Source organism: Callospermophilus lateralis, chromosome X, assembly GCF_048772815.1.
Source record: "Callospermophilus lateralis isolate mCalLat2 chromosome X, mCalLat2.hap1, whole genome shotgun sequence".
In the NCBI taxonomy this organism is placed as follows: Eukaryota; Metazoa; Chordata; class Mammalia; order Rodentia; family Sciuridae; genus Callospermophilus; species Callospermophilus lateralis.
Genome location: NC_135325.1, coordinates 88,892,776 through 88,914,710, shown reverse-complemented (window position 1 = coordinate 88,914,710; position 21,935 = coordinate 88,892,776). Strand labels below are relative to the sequence as shown.

At 37.9% G+C, this 21,935-nt stretch overlaps 1 protein-coding gene across 4 annotated transcripts in view; it reads left to right on the top strand.

Moving 5' to 3' along the window:
• Positions 1–21,935, top strand: part of Chrdl1 (chordin like 1) — a 108,815-nt gene that overhangs the window by 45,397 nt on the left and 41,483 nt on the right. For 2 of the 4 annotated variants that reach the window (XM_077106577.1, XM_077106579.1), the window contains exons 5-6: positions 17,511–17,653; positions 19,130–19,223. In XM_077106577.1, coding sequence (XP_076962692.1) covers positions 17,511–17,653; positions 19,130–19,223 — 237 coding nt within the window. Of the gene's footprint in view, positions 1–17,507; positions 17,654–19,129; positions 19,224–21,935 lie in introns of all 4 variants that reach the window. The other 2 variants (XM_077106580.1, XM_077106578.1) reach the window with 1 other exon arrangement.

The window sequence follows — 21,935 nt, the reverse complement described above, 5'->3', positions numbered from 1 at the left end:
CTTCATGCTATATACTGTGTGTTGCAGAAAAGGGAAAATGTAGGTATTGTTTATTCCTGTTTTATTTGATGCTAGGATAGAAAACTAGTATTTATAATAAAGATTTTTTTTTCTGTGTGTATTATGATTTCCTGAGCAGTTCATTTTACATGGTGTAGTTTTGAAGAATTATTTTAAGTCAAAGAAAAGTTCAAAGGAGCACATCACTCCTTCAAGGGCAGCTAGAGCTTCAGTGTCTAATCTACATATGTTAAAATTGAGAGAGATCTTTCAGGCTTCCTTTCTCCTGAGCTGAGTTTTGAATATTTAGATCATTCGTGCCTATTATTTCCTCTATCCAGGGTTTCTTTACCCACTAGATGCCAGTAACACCCTCCCCCACCTGTGATAACCAAAAATGTTTCCAGGCATTGCCAAATGTTTCCTATGGGAAAAAATGTCCCCCATTGAGAACTATCACTCTAATTTTACAGTCATTTTATTATTTTGATTAGATACCTTCACTTTAACTAGGATAATAGTCTGTGGATAAATACATGTTGCCATTTCTTACAGAGATGGGTAAACTTTTAGAGACAAAAGTTATAGCAGGTAGTTTAGTTTTAAGGTTAACTCTAGAGTGAGACATTTTTTAAACCAACTCTGCATGTGTGTGTCCAGAAATAGGAGAACAGGCTTCTCAATATTCACTCAACCTTTGAGAATCTGACTCTTTTATAAGGTATCTCTGAAGGTTCTGAATAAGATGAGCTCTAAAACCAGAAGGCCTGGAATAGCACTTGTCAAATTTGCATGTGCACATGAGTTACTGGGTGTCTTATAGAAGTGCAGACAATGATTCTGTAGGTCTGGTGTGGATGTGTGAAGTTTTGCATTTCTAACTATCTCTCACTAATGCTGCTAGTCCCTGTACCACACTTTGAGGAGAGAGTTGCTGGTGTCTGAGATGCCATTTTCAGGTTCTGTAAAAGGGAATTGTTCTGTTTCAGGTTATTCCATTAGCCCAGTAATTTCAGTCATGTGCCATTTTTTTAAACATTCTTTTTTTTGTCATTCCATTCTGACATGGGTACAGCCTAAGACAATATAGCCTCCTCCTTCTCTTCCTCCCTCTCTCCAACCATTTAAGGTGAAAGAACTTGGGAAAAGCCATTAGAGACAGAAAAGATTCTGTGTAGGTGGCTATTTTATCCTACATGTATTTTCAGATAATGCAGCCTACATCCATAGAACAATATAGTTCAACTCCACTTTGGGGATCACAGACCTTAGTTCCAATTCTGGTTTGACCACTTCCTAACTTTAGTTTTCTCATCTGTAATGAGAAATAACAGCAATACCTACATCAGAGGGTTGCTGTAGGGAGAAAAGAGCTAATGAACAGGAACTTAAAGTTCCTCAGTGAAAGCATGAGTCTATAAATGTTCATTGTTAATATATTTGTGTGTTTACCGCAATTATTGGAACTGTGACCTTCAAGCTCTTTTATGTCTTCACATTATTTGCATATTCTGCTCTTTCCTCAGTGACATCTCTCATTATGTTATGTGATTCTCAGTGAAAGATGAAGTGATATGTGAAGTTTGAAACCACTCCCACAAGTTTCTGGTATACTTGCTCTCCTTTTGAGATATCCCAGTCTGCAAACAATGATTGAACCTCATTGCTTCTCCAGCCTTGGTAAATCCAAGATGTTAACACATTTTATTTACTTGCTTAATCCCCAACCACTACAATCACCTTTCCCTTCAATAACTTTGCACTAATATGAGGAGCATCTGGCTGCCAAAAGAAGAATCTGAGTTTCAGATTTTTGTTAATCTTTGACTTTTTTTCATCTTTGACACTACTGTTTCGTGAGGAATAATAGTCACCATCCCATGGCAATCAGCAATGGAGTTCTTTTGAATTTAAATTCTGTAACACCTTTCCTTTCCTTTCTCTGTATTGTTTGTTGGTAACTAAATTATTCTCCCTCCTACAGGGGCTTTGGTTTTGGTTGTGTGTGTGTGTGTGTGTGTATGTGTTAAATATGTAAACTTGTTTCATTTTTTGTTATTTTTAGATATATAAACATGGAGTGTATCTTATTCTAATTAGGATCCCAGTCCTAATTGTACATGTCGGTGAGATTCACTGTGATGTATTCACACATGTATATAGCAAACTTATGTCAGATTCATTCTATTGTCTTTTCTAGTCCTATTTCCCCCTCTCCTCCCTTTATTAGCCTTTGTCTAATCTAATAACTTCTATTCTCCCCTTCTCACCCCTTAGTGTGTGTGTGTTAGCATCCACGTATCAGAGAGAACATTAGACCTTTGGGTTTTGGTTCTTAAATGATTTCCTAGGAGAATAAACATGATACTTTCTCTTTTTCTATAGTAATTCCATGACATGGCAGATGTGTCCCCTCTTTTGGTCTCCAGGAAGAGGGAGATTGCATTTTCCTAAGAGTGTTCCCCCTGTTCCAGCAGTCTGGAGCCCTTTCTGCCACCACTTTCTCTGCAGACTCTGCCAGTGGCCCCCAGGGACCACTTTCTGAGGCCTGCTCCTAACAGTTTTCTAAACACAACAAAATACATGTTTGATAACTTTTGTCAATCTTCAAGTACTGAATGCCTCTTTTCTTCCCTTTTGTATGTGATATGATAGCAATAGGTTTTTTTCAATCACTTTCTGGGAGGTCTTGCTTCCAACTTCATTGTCTCTTCCAATCATCCCATAATACTCTTTCAAAAATGTAAAATCTCATTAAATCACTTCACTGTTTAAATCACTACACTAACTTCTCATCATATGCAGGAAAAATGGAAACTCCTTGGCTTGACTTCTTTGTATCCCCAGGTGGTAGATAGTATTGGGTTATCCTTGCAGGTGGCAAAATGTGAGGTTTCATTTATTAGCACTATTTAGTGTTTCGTGGAGTAGAGGGGGCTTTCCCCTTTGATTTAATGGATTTGGTAATGAATGAAAGAAGAGAAGAGTTACAAGAGATGCTGCATCTAGAAATAATGTTTGGTTTTAGCTGAAAGCGGAGTAACTCAGGGTGGGAACAGGATCCTCAATTCAGTGGTTAATAATGTCCATGAGATGGCAAATATCCATATCCTCAAAATATCTGCTTATTTGATGTGGTGCAGGGAAGCACTTTCCAAGAGGGTGGTCCTGGGATCATTTTAGTTGTTACCCAGGTGAAAAAAAAAGTTCCCAGTGGTTTAGTAAAATCAGTCAAAGACAATGCTAAGTTGTAGTTCAACAGGTTTCTTTACTCTGGGACTTTTGAGATCCTTTAACATGCTGAGAGGGGCACTGTGAACATTGACTATGGATCTTTTTTCCAACTCTTATTTGAATCACAGAATTTTGTTTTCACAGAACATCTTGTGGGCTACTAGTGCTCTGCACAGCAGACTTGGGAAATGCTGGTGTAGGCAATACAAAGGAATGCTCCACTGAACTCCCCACTGTCTCATCCAGATGCCTCACATTGTTTCTGTAAATGCTGCTTGAGGGTAGTGACTAATTTGTCCATTTCAAAGGGTCACTGACCTTCAAAAAAAATCCTGGTTCCCAAAGGATTAGAACTAACCAAGTAATAGTAGAACTCATTCTTAATTTATTTAGGGAGAGGAGGAAGGCAATGAGTGACACATGTTACCACAAAAACTGTCATTAACAATTAGGCATCATGCAGAACAGTAGACTTAGCATTTTCATTGCAATCACAAGTCCATTTGTTATACCTTTTGGTCATTATAAATTTAAAAAATCCATAGTCTAGTAGCAAAGGAATAATACAAACCTATCAGACCCCCTGTAAAAGGGTTTCTTTTTGTTGGGCTACACAATCCAAGGTCAGATGAAGATTTAAGCTTGAGCAGTTTAGCCTCTGAACATAGTGGGATTTGTATTGTATCTTCCTTAGTTATTGGACTGGATTTTCCTGGGCTTCTCTAACTCTCATGTTTTGTGGCTATAAGTAAAATTGAAAAACCTAAATTTGATTCCTTGCTCTGGCACTAAAGAATAGTGTCCCTCTTGTATCTTGGTGCCTCATTTCTGTTTTGTCAAAAGAGAAGGCCATTTCCAGTTTTCTCTTGGGGATATATGTGAGAAATCCTAGGAAGCTTATGTAATGAGATTGGAATGGTCCATGAGCTGAATAATGGAGCTGATGATAAAGCTGTTCAGTAGAGTGGAAGAAATTTGGATAGGGAAGAACATAGAGGTTCCCTCTGAAAGAGTGAATTGTGAGAAACATCCACTAGTAAGTGCTCTTATCACACAGAAAGCTGAAAATGAGTTTGTATAACTTTAGAGCCCTAGAATATGGAACTCTAGAGTCCTAGAATATGGATCAGAGTTGCTTACAGAGCTCTGGTACTGGTACTAGCTTTGCATTTCAATAGGGAAGGCACCTCTTTTGCATCCTAGAACACATTGAGAGTCTTGTAGAATCCACTGACCCTTTTCCCAGAGAATGTCTATGTATACATTCTCCTTCACTCAAATACTGTAACTCATTTCACAATCACTCTTGAGAGTCACACTACTTCTTTCCATCTATCTGGGTCTTAAATAATAAGCCACCTTGTTCCTGGATAGTTATGTTTATATCTTACTGAATCTAACAATAGACTCTCAACATGGAAGCATATACCATGTTTGTTCCTCCATGCTATGCTCTGTTCTAGTGTCAGAGTCAGCAGAAGTTGGAGAAGTACAAAATATAAGCTGTATCTCTTTTGTGGGTTTTAATAATTAGAAAGAGATACACCTGTTGTCAGGCACTAGATAGTAGGGGAAAGATAGACCATTACAATTGCTGCAAGATATCAAAATGTGGGCTGGGGATGTGGCTCAAGCGGTAGCGCTCTCACCTGGCATGCGTGCGGCCCGGGTTTGATCCTCAGCACCACATACAAACAAAGATGTTGTGTCCGCCGAGAACTAAAAAATAAATATTAAAAAATTCTCTCCCTCTCTCTCTCTCTCTCTCTCTCTCTCTCTCCCTCTCCCCCTCCCTCCCTCCCTCCCCCACTCTCTCGCCCACTCTCTTTAAAAAAAAAAGATATCAAAATGTGTTTGACAGACCCTTGGGCCTGAGTAGGATATGAATAAGCCAAGGGTAGTCTGTGGGGGTGGTTGAGTCTCGCATGAGTCAGAGCAGAATTGGCAAGGAGCTCACAGGAGCCCAGACCAGCTGGTAGAGCATTGATGAACCAAGAGGTACATCTTTGATGGAGACATCTTTGAGATGTGCTTCATGACCCTGGCTGAACCTTGCTGTGATGCTTCTCCATCTGTGAGGCTTCAACCCTTTTGTGCTTGCTCCCAGACAGATGACTGACACTGCAAGGCTAGAATTGCTACCTGGAAGGCAACAAATCCCAAGCCAAGGGCCTTTTCTAAGTTGCCACAGTCCACACGGAACATAGTAATGTCTCAATCCTGGATGATCAGAGTGGACACAGCCATAAATATTTTTGCATTCATAGGGAATTCACTTAGTTATCTGATTCATCTGTAATCAATGGGTTGTGTTGCATATGGCTCTGTTACTCCCTGAACCTTTAAAAAAGTAATTACATCTCTGTGAAGTAGAAGCAGGTAAAATAGTTAATCCCAACATAACTCTCTCTCTCTCTCTCTCTCTCTCTTTCTCTCTTTCTCTCTTTCTCTCGCGCGCGCGTGCGTGCACACACACACACACACACACACACACACTCAGAAATACAGAAAGTTCTTTGGAAACTGAGGACAAGAGATACAAAATAGGGGCTGTGGCTGTGGCTGTGGCTCAGTGGTACAGCACTTGCCTAGCACATGTAAGGCATTGGATTTGATCCTCAGCACCACATTAAAAAAAAAAAAAAATATATATATATATATATATATATATATATATATATATATATATATATATATATATATATATATATATAATAAAGGTATTGTGTAAAAAAAGAGAGAGAGAGATGCAAAAATAACAGGTGTCCCATCACAGAGCTAGGCAGTGGCACAACCAAAAATACAAATACTCCCCCCTAAAAAAAAATCTAGGTCCAGTTGGCAAACACCCCTGGTTTCACAGAGACATGGGCTCTTCTCACACAATGTCTCAAGCCATCCTTCCCAGCCATCTGCCTAACAAGCCTGCATATTCAGGCCGGGTCAGCTACTGACTGACAGCAGCTGAAACATTAACTGGAAATGGGATGAAAAACAGCATGCAGATGGGGTCCGGATGAGGAGGGGGACAACTGGGATCAGACCAGGGTGTGAGCTTTCAGCGCCCTCTCCTACTCTCTTCTCTCCAGCTGGAGCATCAGATGACTGTTTCCTCTCACTCGCCACCTTCTTGGTTGGGACAGAATGTTGTGTCTGTCTGTTTAGCTGTAGAGTGATCTGCTGAATCTGCTACAAGAATTTCCTGGCCTGGGATCCCACTGGGGGTTGGGCTGGGGATAGGAGTAGGGAAGCCACTAGCCTTGCTGAAGGTGTGGGCCCACACAGAGTCTTCTTGAATATTCCAAGCAGCAAAGTCTTTTCTCTATCAGTCTTCTTTAGTTCAGCTATCTGACAGACCCACTCCACCTCCAAAGTGGATCCCCATGACAGGGGACATGGAGCAAACTTATGATTTAGGATTGGATCCCCTACCATTTTGTGATTCTCTCTTTCTTTTTAAATTAATTTTATAGGTTCATTATAATTATATACATAATAGTGGAATTCATTGTGACATATTTATATGAGCATATAGCATATTTTGTTTTGTTTTGTTTTATTCTCTCTTGCTTCCCCTTTCCTTTCCCTCCTTCTTCCCGAAGAACTTCTCCCTCTATTTTACTAGTCTCTCTTCTACTTTCATAAATCCCTTTTCTTTCATTTTTTTTTCTCTCTAGTTTCCGTATGAGAGTAAACATAAGACCCTTGACTTTCTGAGTCTGGCTTATCTCACTTAGCATGATGCTTTCCAATTTTATTCATTTTCCTGCAAATGACATAACTTCATTCTTCTTTATGGCTGAGTAGAATTCCATTGTGTATATATACCACATTTTTATCCAATTGTCCATTGATGGACACCTAGGTACATTATGATTCCATAATTCAGCTAGTGCTGTTATAAGAATTGGTGTACGTCACTGTAGTATGCTGATTTTAGGTTTTTTTGGATAAATATTAAGGAGTGTGATAGCTGGCTCATATGGGAGTTATATGCCTAGCTTTGAGGACTCTTCATACTGCTTTCTAGAGTGGTTGTACTAGTCTGCAGTCCCACCAGCAATGTACAAATATGCCTTTCCCCCTACATCCTTAGCAGCATTTATTATTATTTGTATCTTGATATTGCCATTCTAACTGGAGTGAGATGAATCTCAGTGTAGTTTTGATTTACTAGTAACTTCCCTTTTTAAAATATCTTTATTTTATTTTTATGTGGTGCTTAGGATCAAACCCAGGGCCTTGCACATGCTAGGTGAGCACTCTACCGCTGAGCCACAACCACAGCCCCGTAACTTCCCTTCTTTACCTGCCTCCCTGTCACCATGCTACAAAGCACCTTTATTGTGTCTATGCCTCTCCCATTTTGATACATAGCTTTTTGTCTGTATTGTAGAATGTTTAGTGGTTTAACTTTTTGGGTATCAGCTTGATGGGGATACAATCTCCATGCTATAAAATTCGCTCTTTAGTGTACAGTATATTTGATTATAGTATATTCACAAGATATTGAAGCCAACATTACTATCTTATTGCAGAATATCTTCATTAATCTTCCAAAAGAAGTCCTGTACCTTCTAGCAGTCATTGCCTATTCTACACCAGTTCTGGTATCCACAAATTGGCTTTCTGTCTGTACATCTTTGACTATTCTGGACATTTTATATAAATGGAATCATACAATATGTGATATTTTATGACTGGCTTTTTTCACTTAGCATAATGAAATAATGTTCTCAAGTCTCAATCCATTATAACCGAATATATACATTATGTGAATATACCATATTTTGCTTATCCTTTCATCCATTGATGGATATTGGATTGTTTCTGACTATTGTGAATAATCCTGCTGCTAACATTCATATACAAGTATCTGTTTGTTTCTGAACTTTCAATTCTTTTGAGAATTGAAAATACCTAACAGTGATATTGCTGATTCTTCTGATACCTGTATGGGTTAATTTTTTGAAAAACACCCGAACTGTTTTCCAAAGCTGTTGTACCATTTCATGTTTTTACGTTCACACCATCAGTTTTTGAGGGTTTTAATTTCTTCACGTTTTTGCCAATGCTTGTTATTATTGTCTTTTTCATTATAGCCAACCTAGTGGGTACAAACTGGGATCTTGTTTTGTTATTTTGGTCCCCTGACCTGGTATTGCTCTATATTAGGGAATTGTTCCAATCTTCTGTACCCATTACTACAAATTTATTAAAACTCTGCTCTAACTAATGCTTGAACCTGGGAGTGTATCAGGCATTCTGGTAGAACCAAAAGGAAGAGAGTGTAGGTCATGGTGAACTTGCCGCCTTTGGAAGCTCTACCATATTGGCAGTAATCTACTGACTGCTCATTTTTCTTTCTTTCACTGAAACCATCATGTGCAGAAATAGGTGAGGCTTCCTTGCAGAGGTGAAACTAGAAATGGACCATGAAGAGTGGGAAGTAGCAAGATGGATAAATGGGAAAGTGGAGAGTCATCCTAAATGGGAAAAAGTAAAATCCTCTTTGAAAAGCAGCTTAGATACTGATCAAAACGGATGAAACTTAAACCAATCAAGAATCACTTTTGTTTAACAATTTTGGAGAACATGCAACAGTAGGGGAGATTGGAAATGATGGCTAACTTACATGGGACAGTTGTCTGAGGAGCTCAATTTTTCTTTCTTTTCCTTGGCTTTAGGACCACTCATAATCACAAATATGTTTGTGGCCTTTTTTACCCTTAAGTCCACCTGTCTGAGCCCTCAGGAAATCCAAAGCAGAATCTAGTGTATGAGTTTGGTAAATGCCTCTGGCCATCATGAAAATGCTGGGCCAAAAAAAATCACACCTGATTGGCCTCCTGCTGACCTGAGGGGATGGGACAGACGGTGTCAACTTAGAATTGGAGCATAATGTGATACCAAAGCACATATTATGAATCTGATGGCTCAAAAGTTACTCTTTAGTTACCACTCAAGGTCTGGCAATTTCTGAGAATTTTTGTGTGGCAGAGAAACAATAATTGACTGCATGAGGGTGAAAACAGTCCTGTCACTATGGTGCAGGGGTTGAGAATTTCTAAGTTACAATACAGAATATTCACTAAAATGTGTTACTGTTCGTTTGGAGTTCAGCATCAGCCTTATGCAGGAGCATGGTCTCCAGTGTGGGAAGAGGATGGTCACTGACAGGACTAGGTCACCCTTTAGCTCTTCCCTTACCAGTCTGCTTTCTTCCATCCAGAAATCCCATATTTATAACTAGCTATAAGATACAAATGATAGACTATAACACTAATATGTATCTGGTATCATGCTGAGCCCATTCTATATCTTATCTTGTTTGCTTCTTTCACCTATGAGGCAGATACTATTATCCCAATTTTACAGACAGGGGAACTGAGGCTCAAAGATGGGAAGCAATAACTAAATAGGTTAGTTGAATACGAAATTCAGATAATAAACAATAACTAAGTAGGTTAGTTGAATACAAATGTAACATTATAAAGTAAGGCCTTTCGGCTCACTAGCACAGATCTTGGTAGCTACAATTTCAGCAAGCTCTCTCACATGAATCCTAAGTTCTGGAGTTTCACACCCTTTGCTCTGTGTTCTACAACCTTAATATGGATAAACCACTTTCAAAGGCCCATATCACAATATAATTATCTAGAATATGACTCTGTCTTCCATTAACCCCTAGTATGAATTAGTTAATGGGACTAATGCTGAGGCCCACTAGCAGGACTTCAATGTGGTGGGCCAAAGAAAGTTTGAGAAAGATCTGGAAATCATAATACTCTGCCCAAGAAAAGTAGATCCAGTTATGTCATCACATCAAGGTGCAAAAAGAAGTGATGCTGGTTGGAGCTCTGAAAAGAAGGACTTAGATTGTAGGCATCACCAGTTCAGCTGATGGACCAATTTGAAGCAGTACCTCTACTTCTACTTTCCTTCCATTTAAAGGCCTAAAAGCCAGCCCAAATTTGTATAATGACTTTAAACTATTTAATAAAGCAATGCAATAGCCCCATCTTCTCCCAGAGGTGCTGAATAGTTTTGCTAGGAGAAAACCCCTTCATCAAAATAAGTCTGAGAACACAGAATCTTAACTATGGTCTATCTGACTAGTAGGAACAGAACTGGGCTTCTGATGACCAGATTTGGAAGACTGATTTTTTTTATGGTTAGAAGAGATCTAAAATGGTCATGTAGTCTAGCCCATGACCTTCCAAGTAAAATTATTTCAAACAGTTTTTAAATTTAATTTTTGAGTGAGAAATACATTTCTATAATTCAAGAATGTGAATGCATATGTAGGAGTTTATATATATATATATATATATATATATATATATATATATATATATATATATATATATATATATATATATATATATATATATATATATTTTTTCAGATGTCTGATTCACCACTGCCTCACATCCTACCTATTCTTATCTTACTTCCACAAGAATAACTCCCCTGTAACTTATAGTACATTTTAATTTATCTTTCAGGTCTTCTTTTGAGAATACAAGTAAAATGAATACATGGTCTTTTTAAATTATATTATTTTTATATAAAATTTAGTACACTGTGCACATCGTTTACATCTTATTCATTTAATAATATATTTTTCTATCATACTGCATAGAGAGCATATTCATTCTTTTATATAACTACATAATATATCATTATATTAATGAGTCACCACAAATTTAACCAGGTGTCTAGTGATGGATATAGAAGTTGTTTCCATGTATTGCCAGTAAAAACAATGCTGTAATGAATAATTGCTATATATTTCACATGTGAGTAAATATATCTGCAGAATGAATTCTTAAAAGAAAAATTGCTGAATCAAGTGTATGTGTATTTCAAATTGGTAGATTTTGCTAAATTGCCATCCATATTGTTTTTATCGGTTCTTCACAGCCTTTCCAAGGGAGTATATTACTCAAACTTTTGGATATATTTTTGATATCTTATAAAGAAAAACATGGTATCTTGATGCAGATTTAATTTGTATTTATATTTATCTTACAAATGAAATTGAACATATTTTCCATTCAGTGGATTAAACAAAGGGGAATGAAGGGAAGGGAGAAGGACAGGAATAGGAGAGACATTGGAATTGATCTGATACAACTTTCCTATGTACATATATGAATACACCACAATGAACATCTACATTAGGGGCAACCACAAGACTGGGATCCCAGTTATAATTAAGATATACTCAATGTTTATGTAAATATGACAAAATATACTCTAGTGTCATGTATATCTAAAAAACACAAAAGAAGAAATTGGGGGCTGGGTGGTAGAGAGATTGCCTAGCACATGTGAGGCACTGGGTTCAATCCTCAGCATGGAAGGAAGGAAAGGAGGGAGGGAGGGAGGGAGAGAGGGAGGGAGGAAGGAATTACAAAGAAATTAAACATATTTCCTTATTTCAAAAGCCATTTCTGTCATTTGTCTATATTCTTTGCACATTGTTACTATTGGATCATTTGCCTTTTTCTAATTGATTTCTAGGAACTCTTTATATATTAGGAATAAATAGAATTTTTAATCCCAAGATACTCTTTCCCACTTGATATTATTTGGCAGTTTGTAATATTTGACTTCTTCTATTATGAACCTTTACATGTTATTTAAATACATTATTATTTATCACCTTTTAAAACCTGCTCCTCTAATGAGAACATTATCCTATTGAAATTAGAGAAGAATCTTCTTTATCTTTGTAGCTTTAACCTAGCATTGTGGCAGACTTATCAAAGGTATTATCAAAGTATATTTAAGGTGAGGAAACCTGGGTGCAAAGAGATTAAGTAGTCTTCCCAGGATCACAAATCAGAAACATACCAAAGTGTATGTTTTAGTCCCTTTGAGCTGTTATAACAAAATACTATAAACTGAGTAGAATATAAACAAGAGAAATTAATTTCTCACATTTATAGAAGCTTGGAAATCCAAGATCAAGTTGCCAGCAGATTTAGTGTCTGCTGAAGGTCCACTTTGTAGTTCTTAGAGGACACTTTCTCTCTGAAACCTCACATGATAGAAGGGGTAAACAAGCCACTTTAGGCCTTTTATAAGGACATTGATTTCATGAAGGTAGAGCATTTATATCCTAAAGCCCCAACTCCTAATACCATCACCTTGAGGGTCAGAATTTCAACGTATGAATTTGAGGGAACAAAAACATTCAGATCATAGTATCTGTGATCCTAGAGATCCAATGTTTGCAGACCCCAGAGACCAGGCTCAGTTGTTTTCTCTTGCATCATGATGAGATACAGAGCTGAAAAACACTATTTGCAAACAGTGACCTACTCCACGAGGTCATTTCCCAGCCTTTCTACAATTTTCTCCTCAATTGGATTATACAATTCTATTTTGATGGATCTATGTGTGCATCTCTCTCTGTACCTCACAGGAAACTAAAGGGAGTATAAACCTCTTCTTTCAAGCCTTTATCTCCATTCCCTTCCTCCATCACTGCACCCACCAGTTGATTGCAGATGTACTAGTAAAAATGTCAGAGTACCAGATAAACATTAGAATGAGGCTCAGCTATCAAAAGTGAAGTAGAAGCCAGAGCAATGATTGCAGTGTCTAAAGAAGGGACAGCTTGTCACTGAGGAAATTAGCAACTGATCCCCCGAAGCTCTGGGGAGGTTTGCATTTAGGTTGTCATAAAGGGAGCTTGATCTGGAACTGGATATATACTAGCTGAGAACCATCCCATTGAGAAAATGGAAATCTGAGGGTGGAGGGAGAAAGGGGAAAGGAGCAAACAGATTGAAGACTTGGGGTTCCAGTGAGTGGGGATAAGGGTAGTACCAGGAAAGGGAAGAATAATGTACCAAAGGAAGTGGGGTACGACCACAGACTTTTAGGTAAAAATTTCCAGGCACTTTGAAGAGCAGAAAAAACCTAGAACATGGTCATTCCCACTAAGATGTTACTGACAATGCATAGCCTCTCATGGAAAGTCTTGGGATTGCAAAAATTGATGGTAAAAAAGCAGCCATTTTAGGCATCAGTGAGAGAAAAGGTGTTATGAGATAATTAGAATAAATGGTGCTTTTTGAGCACCTCAGAAGTCATTCTGCTTACATATAAGATTTCCTCCCCTGGGGGAAGTGCTTTTTTCTCATCACATTTGTACTAATATGCCTTATTGCTGCTCTGCTTACTGTGTGATGTTCTTCCTCCTCTCCTTTTTATAGTGCATTGTGGGAATTTGACTGGAAACAGGGGAGATGGGAAGGCTAGACATCATGTAGCCTGGTCATTTTTGTTGTAGCATTCTTCTGAGGGGTCTTGGAGCCAGAATGGCTTTAGACTGACTTTCTGCCAGTTTTTGACCAGAAACACTGAATGTGTTCCAAGGATAGTTGGTTAGAAGCCCAGCCACCTTGGAAAATCTGGGAAAGGAGAGGGTAGAGACTGAGGTGGCTTTTCTTGCTTCTGTGGTTGGGAAGCATACTGTGTTGGCCCTCTAAAGAGGCAAGGGGAGATTGAGTCTCCTACCCCATTCTTAGAAAAATTGAGCCCCAAAGAGGTAAAGTACAAGGTTATGGAAATTGGTGCCCAAGCTAGTGTTATGACCTAGTGATCCTATCCCAAAGTTTTCACATCCATTCTGCAAACAGAACACAAGCTTGAAGGCAGAGGAATGCCTAGAAAGCAGTTGTATTATGTAGGTTAAATCTTTTGGGCCTCACTTTCATAATTTCCTGCCTACACTGTTAAGGATGTTCGAAGAGTAAAATGATAAGTGAGAAGATGTTAAGATAATTTTATTGCACACACTATTTGTAAGCTTGACCATAATTGCTTTATTTTTCTTTGATTCTCATTTGTCTTCCTGCCTTGCTTTCTCCCTGTCTCCTGTTGAGTAGATTAATAGATTCCAATGCCAGGTTACTCCCAAGACTATTCTAAGGAAGACTTTCTGCTTCCAATAGAAAAACTCACTCCACAGTTGCCCTGCCATTTATACCTTAGTGGAAAACCAATTATAAAAATCGATGCACATTTCTAAAAAATATATTTTTAGTTGTAGATGGACATAATATCTTTATTTTATTTATTAATTTTCATGTGTTGCTGAGGATCAAACCCAGTGCCTCACATGTGCTAGGCTGTACTACTGAGCCACAACACCAGCTCCACATTTAAAAAAAAATTATTGATCTTTTTAAAAAAATAAGTGACAATGGAATGCATTACAATTCTTATTACACATATACAGCATAATTTTTCATGTCTCTGGTTGTATATAAAGTATGTTTACTCCAATTCATCTCTTCATACATGTACTTTGGATAATGATGTCCATCACATTCCACCATCCTTGCTAACCCCCTGCTCCTTCCCTTCCCCTCCCATTCCGCTTCCCTATCTAGAGTTCGTCTATTTCTCCCATGCTCCCCCTCCCTACCCCACTATGAGTCAGCCTCCATATATCAGAAAAAACATTCAGCATTTTTTTTGGCGGGGTGGCTAACTTCACTTAGCATTATCTTCTCCAACACCATTTTTTTTAAGGCTAAATAATTCCAAACTTTTCCTGGAGAAGGGCATTCCAAAGATCTACTGGCTCCTGTCAAAGCCATGGCAAATACTATTTTGTAGATCATCATATTTTTCCTTTATCACAAAAGTCTGAGATTTGGAATAACTAGATCCCGTGAGCAAATGGTCCTGCTCCTGTCTTTTCTCTGATGAGTTTTACTCATTCCTGCTGTCTGGATATATGCACATATAGGCAGAAGCTAGAATTCTTAGCCCAGTGAAAGGAACAGTATAAGTTAAACTTTTTCTTGGAGTGGAGACTTCTTCTTTTTAAAGCAAAATTAAGGAAAAATTTTTAAATGCTGCAAAGTATAGAAATTTAATTATTACTCTAATTGTTGAAACTGAAGGAAAATGCCTATGTTTTCTGGGTATTTGGGGCCGCATGGTGGTGGAGAGACAACACAGTCTTCACATTTTGTTGGTTTGGGTTTCAAATTAAATGATCTCTTCCTTGTTATAGACTTGAAGTGTTCAGTACCCTTCTTGATAGTGGCTAGGATGGAAGATTCTAGAATCAGTCAGATATTAATTCATATCTAGGTATTGCCAATTTACAAGTTATTTGACAAATCAATTTGGACAAATCAATTTCTAAGCCTTAATTTTTCTCATCTGCAAAAAGGGCACAATTATGTCTATATTAGAACATGATTAGTAAGTACAATGAAATAATGTGTGCATAAGAACTCTCCATTGTGCATGGAATTGAGTTAGGGCTCATGTATTGTTATATTATTATTATGGGTATTGTAGGTATTATTAGCATTTATCACACAATAAAATAGAAATTATTGCTCTTTATCAATCATTTCCATTACATTCTGGGAATTATTTTCATTTTTTTTTTGTTTAAATTTTTGCTACCAGGGATTGAACCCAGAGGCGCCTAACCCCTGAGCCATTTCTCCAGTACTTTTTATATTTTATTTTGAGACAGCATCTTGTAAAGTTGCTTAGGGCCTGGATAAATTGCTAAGGCTGGCTTTGAACTCATAATCCTCCTGCTTCAGAATCCCAAGTCACTGGGATTACAGGCATGTGTCACCACATCGGGCTTCATTTTGTTTTTTAAAAGAAGTTATATGGAGGTATAATTTGTCCACATAAATTAAACTGATATTCATCATAGTTTTGATTGATAGCAAAGATGGTCCAACTCTCTAAGCTTCTAATGAAACACCCAACTTGTTCTCTTCTCTCACTGTCCTGTGGCAGGCATTTTCTAAGTTCTGCTTGTGCCTTTTGATTATTCATAAATCAATGATCAGTTTAATATTAGAACATGTTCATTATTATTTGGTGTGTGTATGTTTGTGTGTGGATGTGTGTGCATATATATGTATCATGTACTGAAGGAAACACAGTGAAAAGATTTCTAGAGATCATTCACTTAGAATTAAACTCACCGAGTATATTGACCCTTTGTTACATGGTAACCCTACAGTAGACTCCATGGAGGAAAGAGACATTTGAGAATCCTGGTTCTTAAAAAGTAACACACACACACAAGCATATATTGGTTGATAGAAGGTGAACTTTAGATTCAGGAGACCAGATCTTGATTCCTCTTTTCACCATTCACTAGCTTTGTGACTTCAGATAAGTCACTCAATCTCAGTTACTTGTTTCCCTGAAATGAAAAACAAGAGAAAACTCTACCCTACTTGATCCACAGCATTGTTGAGGCTCCATTATAATAATATATGTGAAGCTTCTTTGTAAATGGTTTTCTAGGTTACCATGATTCACAAATATGAGTTCTAATAATATTCAGATATCAAATGAGTTCTAATAATATTCAAATATTGAATTATGTGATTTAGACATCTTATTCCCTGAGAGTTCCAGACGGTGGACTGGGATTATTAGGGAATACTTTGTGGAGATAAGGAAACATGAGCAGAGCCTGTATCAGTTAGGATTTCAGTAACTGGAAGAGAGTGGAGAGAAGGAGCAATCTTGGTAGAGGGATTAACAATAAGCAAAACCTGCAGAGGCCGGAACAAGCATCCAAGAACTGATATAAAACACAATAGAAGCCAGATGAGGCAGTGCATGCCTGTAATCCCAGCGGCTGGTGGGGCTGAGACAGGTGATTCACGAGTTCAAAGCCAACCTCAGCAACAGTGAGGCACTAGCAACTCAGTGAGACCCTGTCTCTAAATAAAATACAAATTAGGGCTGGGGATGTGGCTCAGTGGTCCAGTGCCCCTGAGTTCAATCCCTGGTTACCCGTCTCAAAAAAACAACACAATAGAAGGTAAAGTTTCTATGGTAGCTATAATAGACTGTTCCTCTTCTGAATGAATAGGTGGAAAAGATTTAAAAGAGATAACATGTACTGTTTCCTTTCAGGCAAGTTAATATCTTATTTATCTAGGATTATTAGCTCCATCAATGCAGGGACCTTGTCTTTGTTCTCTGTTCTCTCTCTAATGCTTATTACAATGCCTGACACACAGTAGGTGCTCAATAAATGCCCAACAAAAGAATGAATGGATGATGATGTCAACTTCTATTTTTGTCGGTTGTTTTAGTGCTATGTGAAATCATTAGCTACTGAAGCAAGGATTGTCCTTTAACTCCCTCTATGTAGTACAGCCCCATCTGCTGTTGGGATTTATGAAATTCTTTGCAATGTTTTCAATACTTTATGTGTTTTTTTTTTTTTCTCTACCCTGTTTCAGAAGACTCCTTACCCTCAGTGAACAGTAAGGTGACCAGCAAGTCGTGTGAGTACAATGGGACTACTTATCAACATGGGGAACTATTCGTGGCTGAAGGGCTCTTTCAGAACCGGCAACCCAATCAGTGCACCCAGTGCAGCTGTTCGGTAAGACCTTGCCTCTCAGTGTCCCTGCCAACTCCTACCCAAATAAGAAAGCTTCCTCTTTATTTGTGTTTTTTCCTCTGAGCTTACACTGTAAGATGTTTGAATGAAAGATAAATTATATTCAAATCATAAACCTCCCTGCCAATCCAAACTCCCCAATTTTTACTAACTCCTTTGAAGAGTTCAGGGCCAGTTCTGTACCAGGCTTAAAGCTGTAAGACTGCTTAAATGGGTGATGATGATCTGTTTGACTTGATCTTCACTCCTTTTGATAATTTTTATATCACCTAAGCCTTTATCTAAGGGAGTCATAATTATTTGAAGCACTGAAAATATTATTGGTAGAAAATTCCCTGGCATTCTAGGGCCATTGTCGTTGGATAGGGCCACTCTATCCAATTCACACAGAAAAATGTGGTATCTATTGGTTACCATCTCTGAAGTATTTTACTAATCAGATAATTCCTGGTGTGCTACAATGAGAAAATTCTATATATGCTTAATTACAATAATTCTTTTGACATCACTTATTGAAAGAACTGCATATAGTTCACAAATAAAATACACTCATTCTGTCTTTACCTAATTGTGCACTCCAGAGAATAGCATAGATAAAACTAGGAAATGGAGTACAAAATGGATATTTAAAATGAAGCATTAAGGAATAAAGTTAGGTATAGAAACAACTTCATTACTTGTAAGGGGCATTAAACACTGGATCACTAAGGAAATTTCTAGAATCTTCCCTTTGGGATTTATGGTAAACATGTAGTATCTCAGTAATATGGAAGAATTTTGTTGTGACCTTGATTTTTTAATGAGCTTTCAGCAAACCTTCTAGTCCCAGAAGGATATGCTTCTAAGAACTAAGAGAAAGGTTTAAGGAACACCATTCAAAATATAGAATTTTAGGAAATGGAAATTATTGCAAGGACAGATGTAACCAGCAAGCAAATTGAATCCTCTCTCTTGTCTTGCACTGGATTGAGCTGCATAATTCAGACCATTTTGTATAATTTTGTATTACCTCAAAGAGAGCCTGTTTTTCTGGTTTGAAAAAGGTACTCTAATGAATGTCACAAACAGTAGTTTTGACCTAAATCTTCATGCCCTTATGTCCCCAACATCCATCTCAGGTGTAATGGGAACCAAGGTATGTAGTTTACAAAGAAGGAAGAAGCAAGAATATATTTGATGGTTTAAAGGCTCATATCAGCCCTCACAGAATACTTTCTACCACTTGGGACCAACCAGGATGCTTGGATTGGCTTGCTAACTCTTCTCAGGCTTAATCTCTGGCATGGAGAAATAGTAAGCAAGAAAAAAAATGCATAGTGCAATGAAGGAAGTACCTAGAACTGACTATGGGAGAGCAGCACCATGTTTTGAGTCCTTACTATATCCTTGGTACTGAGATAAGCCTTTACAAATATTATCCCAGATCATTCTGATTTTAATTCTATTTCTCCTTGGCAGGAGGGGAATGTGTATTGTGGTCTCAAGACTTGTCCCAAATTAACTTGTGCATTCCCAGTCTCGGTTCCAGATTCCTGCTGCCGGGTATGCAGAGGTAGGTGTTTCACATACCAAGACCTGGGCTGCTGCCATCCTGAGTAGCAGAACTTAGAAAAGAGGAAAATATTTGTCTATTCTCTTAGGGAAAGGAGATTGGCTAAGGTAATCATAGTTTTCAGAAGTGCTTTACAAAAGAAGAATAAAAGCATTGATTTTTAAGGGCCACAGCCTAAAAGAAACTGTGTTGGAGTTCAGTAGGGAATACTGGGTGGGAGTCATCTAATGTGAAAGTGATTATATTTATCTCTCCTTCCTTAATCCTTTCTAGCTTGGTCCCTAAATTATTGTATCGTAAAACACAACCATTTCCATGCACATCCTTTAAAGGAAGAACAGACCTTGCAAAGTATTAATGTAACCATTTCAAAGACTGTGCAGACCAAAGTTAGCTCTATTTTTAAAACCTCGCAATAAAATAATGACAAGCTCACTAACAACAAAATGGGAGACATCATCTTCTCAAATGAAAAAAAATTAAATCATCGTCATCTTCTCAAACCATTCTTTTTTTTTTTTTTTTTTTTTTTTTTTTTAAGAATGGTACCACTTTTCCCCTCTAGGCTTCTAGGGTCATAACTTGTCATTTTAATTTTGCCTTTGTTCCCTCTTCATAAATAACCAAATTTATCAGCCATCTTGTGTGTTCCTCTGTTTTCTCACTGGCAATATCCTAATATTGTCTTCTTTCCTTATATCCAGTCAACATGTTTTTGGAGTATTTACTATATGCAAAACAAGGTGCTAAAAGTAGGTATACATTAGTAAATGGAGTAGACATACAGGGTACTCCTAGACTACATGGAAGAATTATGTGTATCACAAAAAGTGGCCCCTTATTAAGATATGTTATTGCCATTTGCCAGAAAGTCTTTGGGAATGCATCTTTTTAGCTATGGCACCCTCATGCATTATATAACCTACACAACTATATGTAGCATACATGGCAGCACAAATATGTTCTTTGCTCTTCTGGAACTCTCATTCTACCATTCAGGCAAGTAATAAACAAATACATGAATAAATATCCAAATGTAAACAACATAAGTACTATTAAAGAAATAAAGGACTGAGGAAATAACAGGTCTGGAAGACCTTTGACTAGATGACATTTAAGCTTAGATCTGAAAGATGGAAAGGAGCCATCCATGTAAAGAGCCTGGGGAAGAGTATTCCAGGCAGAGGGAAAAAAAGTTCAAAGGCCCCAGGTAGGGAAGCTTGGAGCATACAATGAGCCTGAGGACAACTGTGGCTGGAATATGGTGATTGTGGTTGAAACTGGCAGGACAATGAGATGAGGCTGGAGAGGTGGACAGATGAGTGAGACCATACATGACTTGGAAGACCATGGAAGAAGTTTTAATTTCAGCTTTTAAGCACATGGGAAATCAATGGAAATTTTTGAGCAAGATTGTGACATTATCCAGTTGATGTATCAAAAGATTTCACTGGCTGTAATTTCCATATTAAAATGGAGGGATGCAATAATGCAAGTAGAGAGACCAGGGAGGTGACCTCTCTAGTGTGAAAGGGTGACTATTTGGACTGGGGACACAGTACCAAGTGGTGGTTTTGGGTGGTGCCTCTGGAATCAAACTGCCTCTGGAATCACACTGCCTATTCCTTTCTAGCTAGATGACCTTGTTCAACCTTCCAAACAATCTTTTAAAGTGAGGATAACATTAGCATCCATCTCAAAAATGGTTCTGAAATTTAAGTGATATAACACAACAAAAGAACCTAAGTTATTGTGTTGCATATAGTGAGGAGTCAATAATGGAAAGGGGACAGATTTGAAATATACTTAGAACACTGATTCTCAACTATGGGTGCAAATCAGAACTGTCTTGGTGGATTTCTGCCCCAACCAGGAGTAGGAGGAGTAAGTGATTCCAATGTTCAGCCAAGGCTCAGAAACATGAGTTAGAGGAAATATAGAGTTTGCTCAACAAGGACAGGCTGGTGACTTATATGCATTATTGCCATCTTAACCTTCCACAAAGATAGCCTTAACCTTGTTACATGCCTTTTCGAAAGTCTTTATGCTGACACATCATATTTACTATGTGCCACTCCCAATTTTATGCATTTCACATATATGAACTCATTTAATCTCATGACAATTCTATGAGGTGAGTCCTATTATTATTATACCATTTTATACATGAAGAAACCAATGCAGAGAAAGCTTAAGAACTTTACACAAAGTCAAGTAACTGGTGAGTCTAGGAGCTAAGAGCTGACTTCTGGAAGCCTGGCTTAAGATTTGAGCTCTTAACCATGATACTCTGCCATTGAAAGATATGCTGCCTATTGCCACTAGAATACATGTCAAGCCCCTGACTCTGATGCTGGAATCCCCCATTGGTCTGGCTTCCATTTACCTCTACAGCCCAATATTCTTCCATTCATACCCTTCAGGTTTCACTCATATTGTTCCTTTCTTACCTTTGTACTTTTGCTCTTTCTTCCCTCTTTTAATGTTTCTCATATTTTATTTTGCTTCAAAATTTCCTAGACAATGTGTTGAAATTCATATCTTTGGAACATACTTGCAGGTACTCTGATCTAGTGGCCTTGGACTGGGGCCCAGGAATCTGATAGATTGCATCATCATTCTGATGCAGAATGGTAGTGTGTGGACTATCAGTTTGAGAAAACATTCCAAAAGTCACATAACCAACTGGAGATAGCCTGGAACCATGGTTAT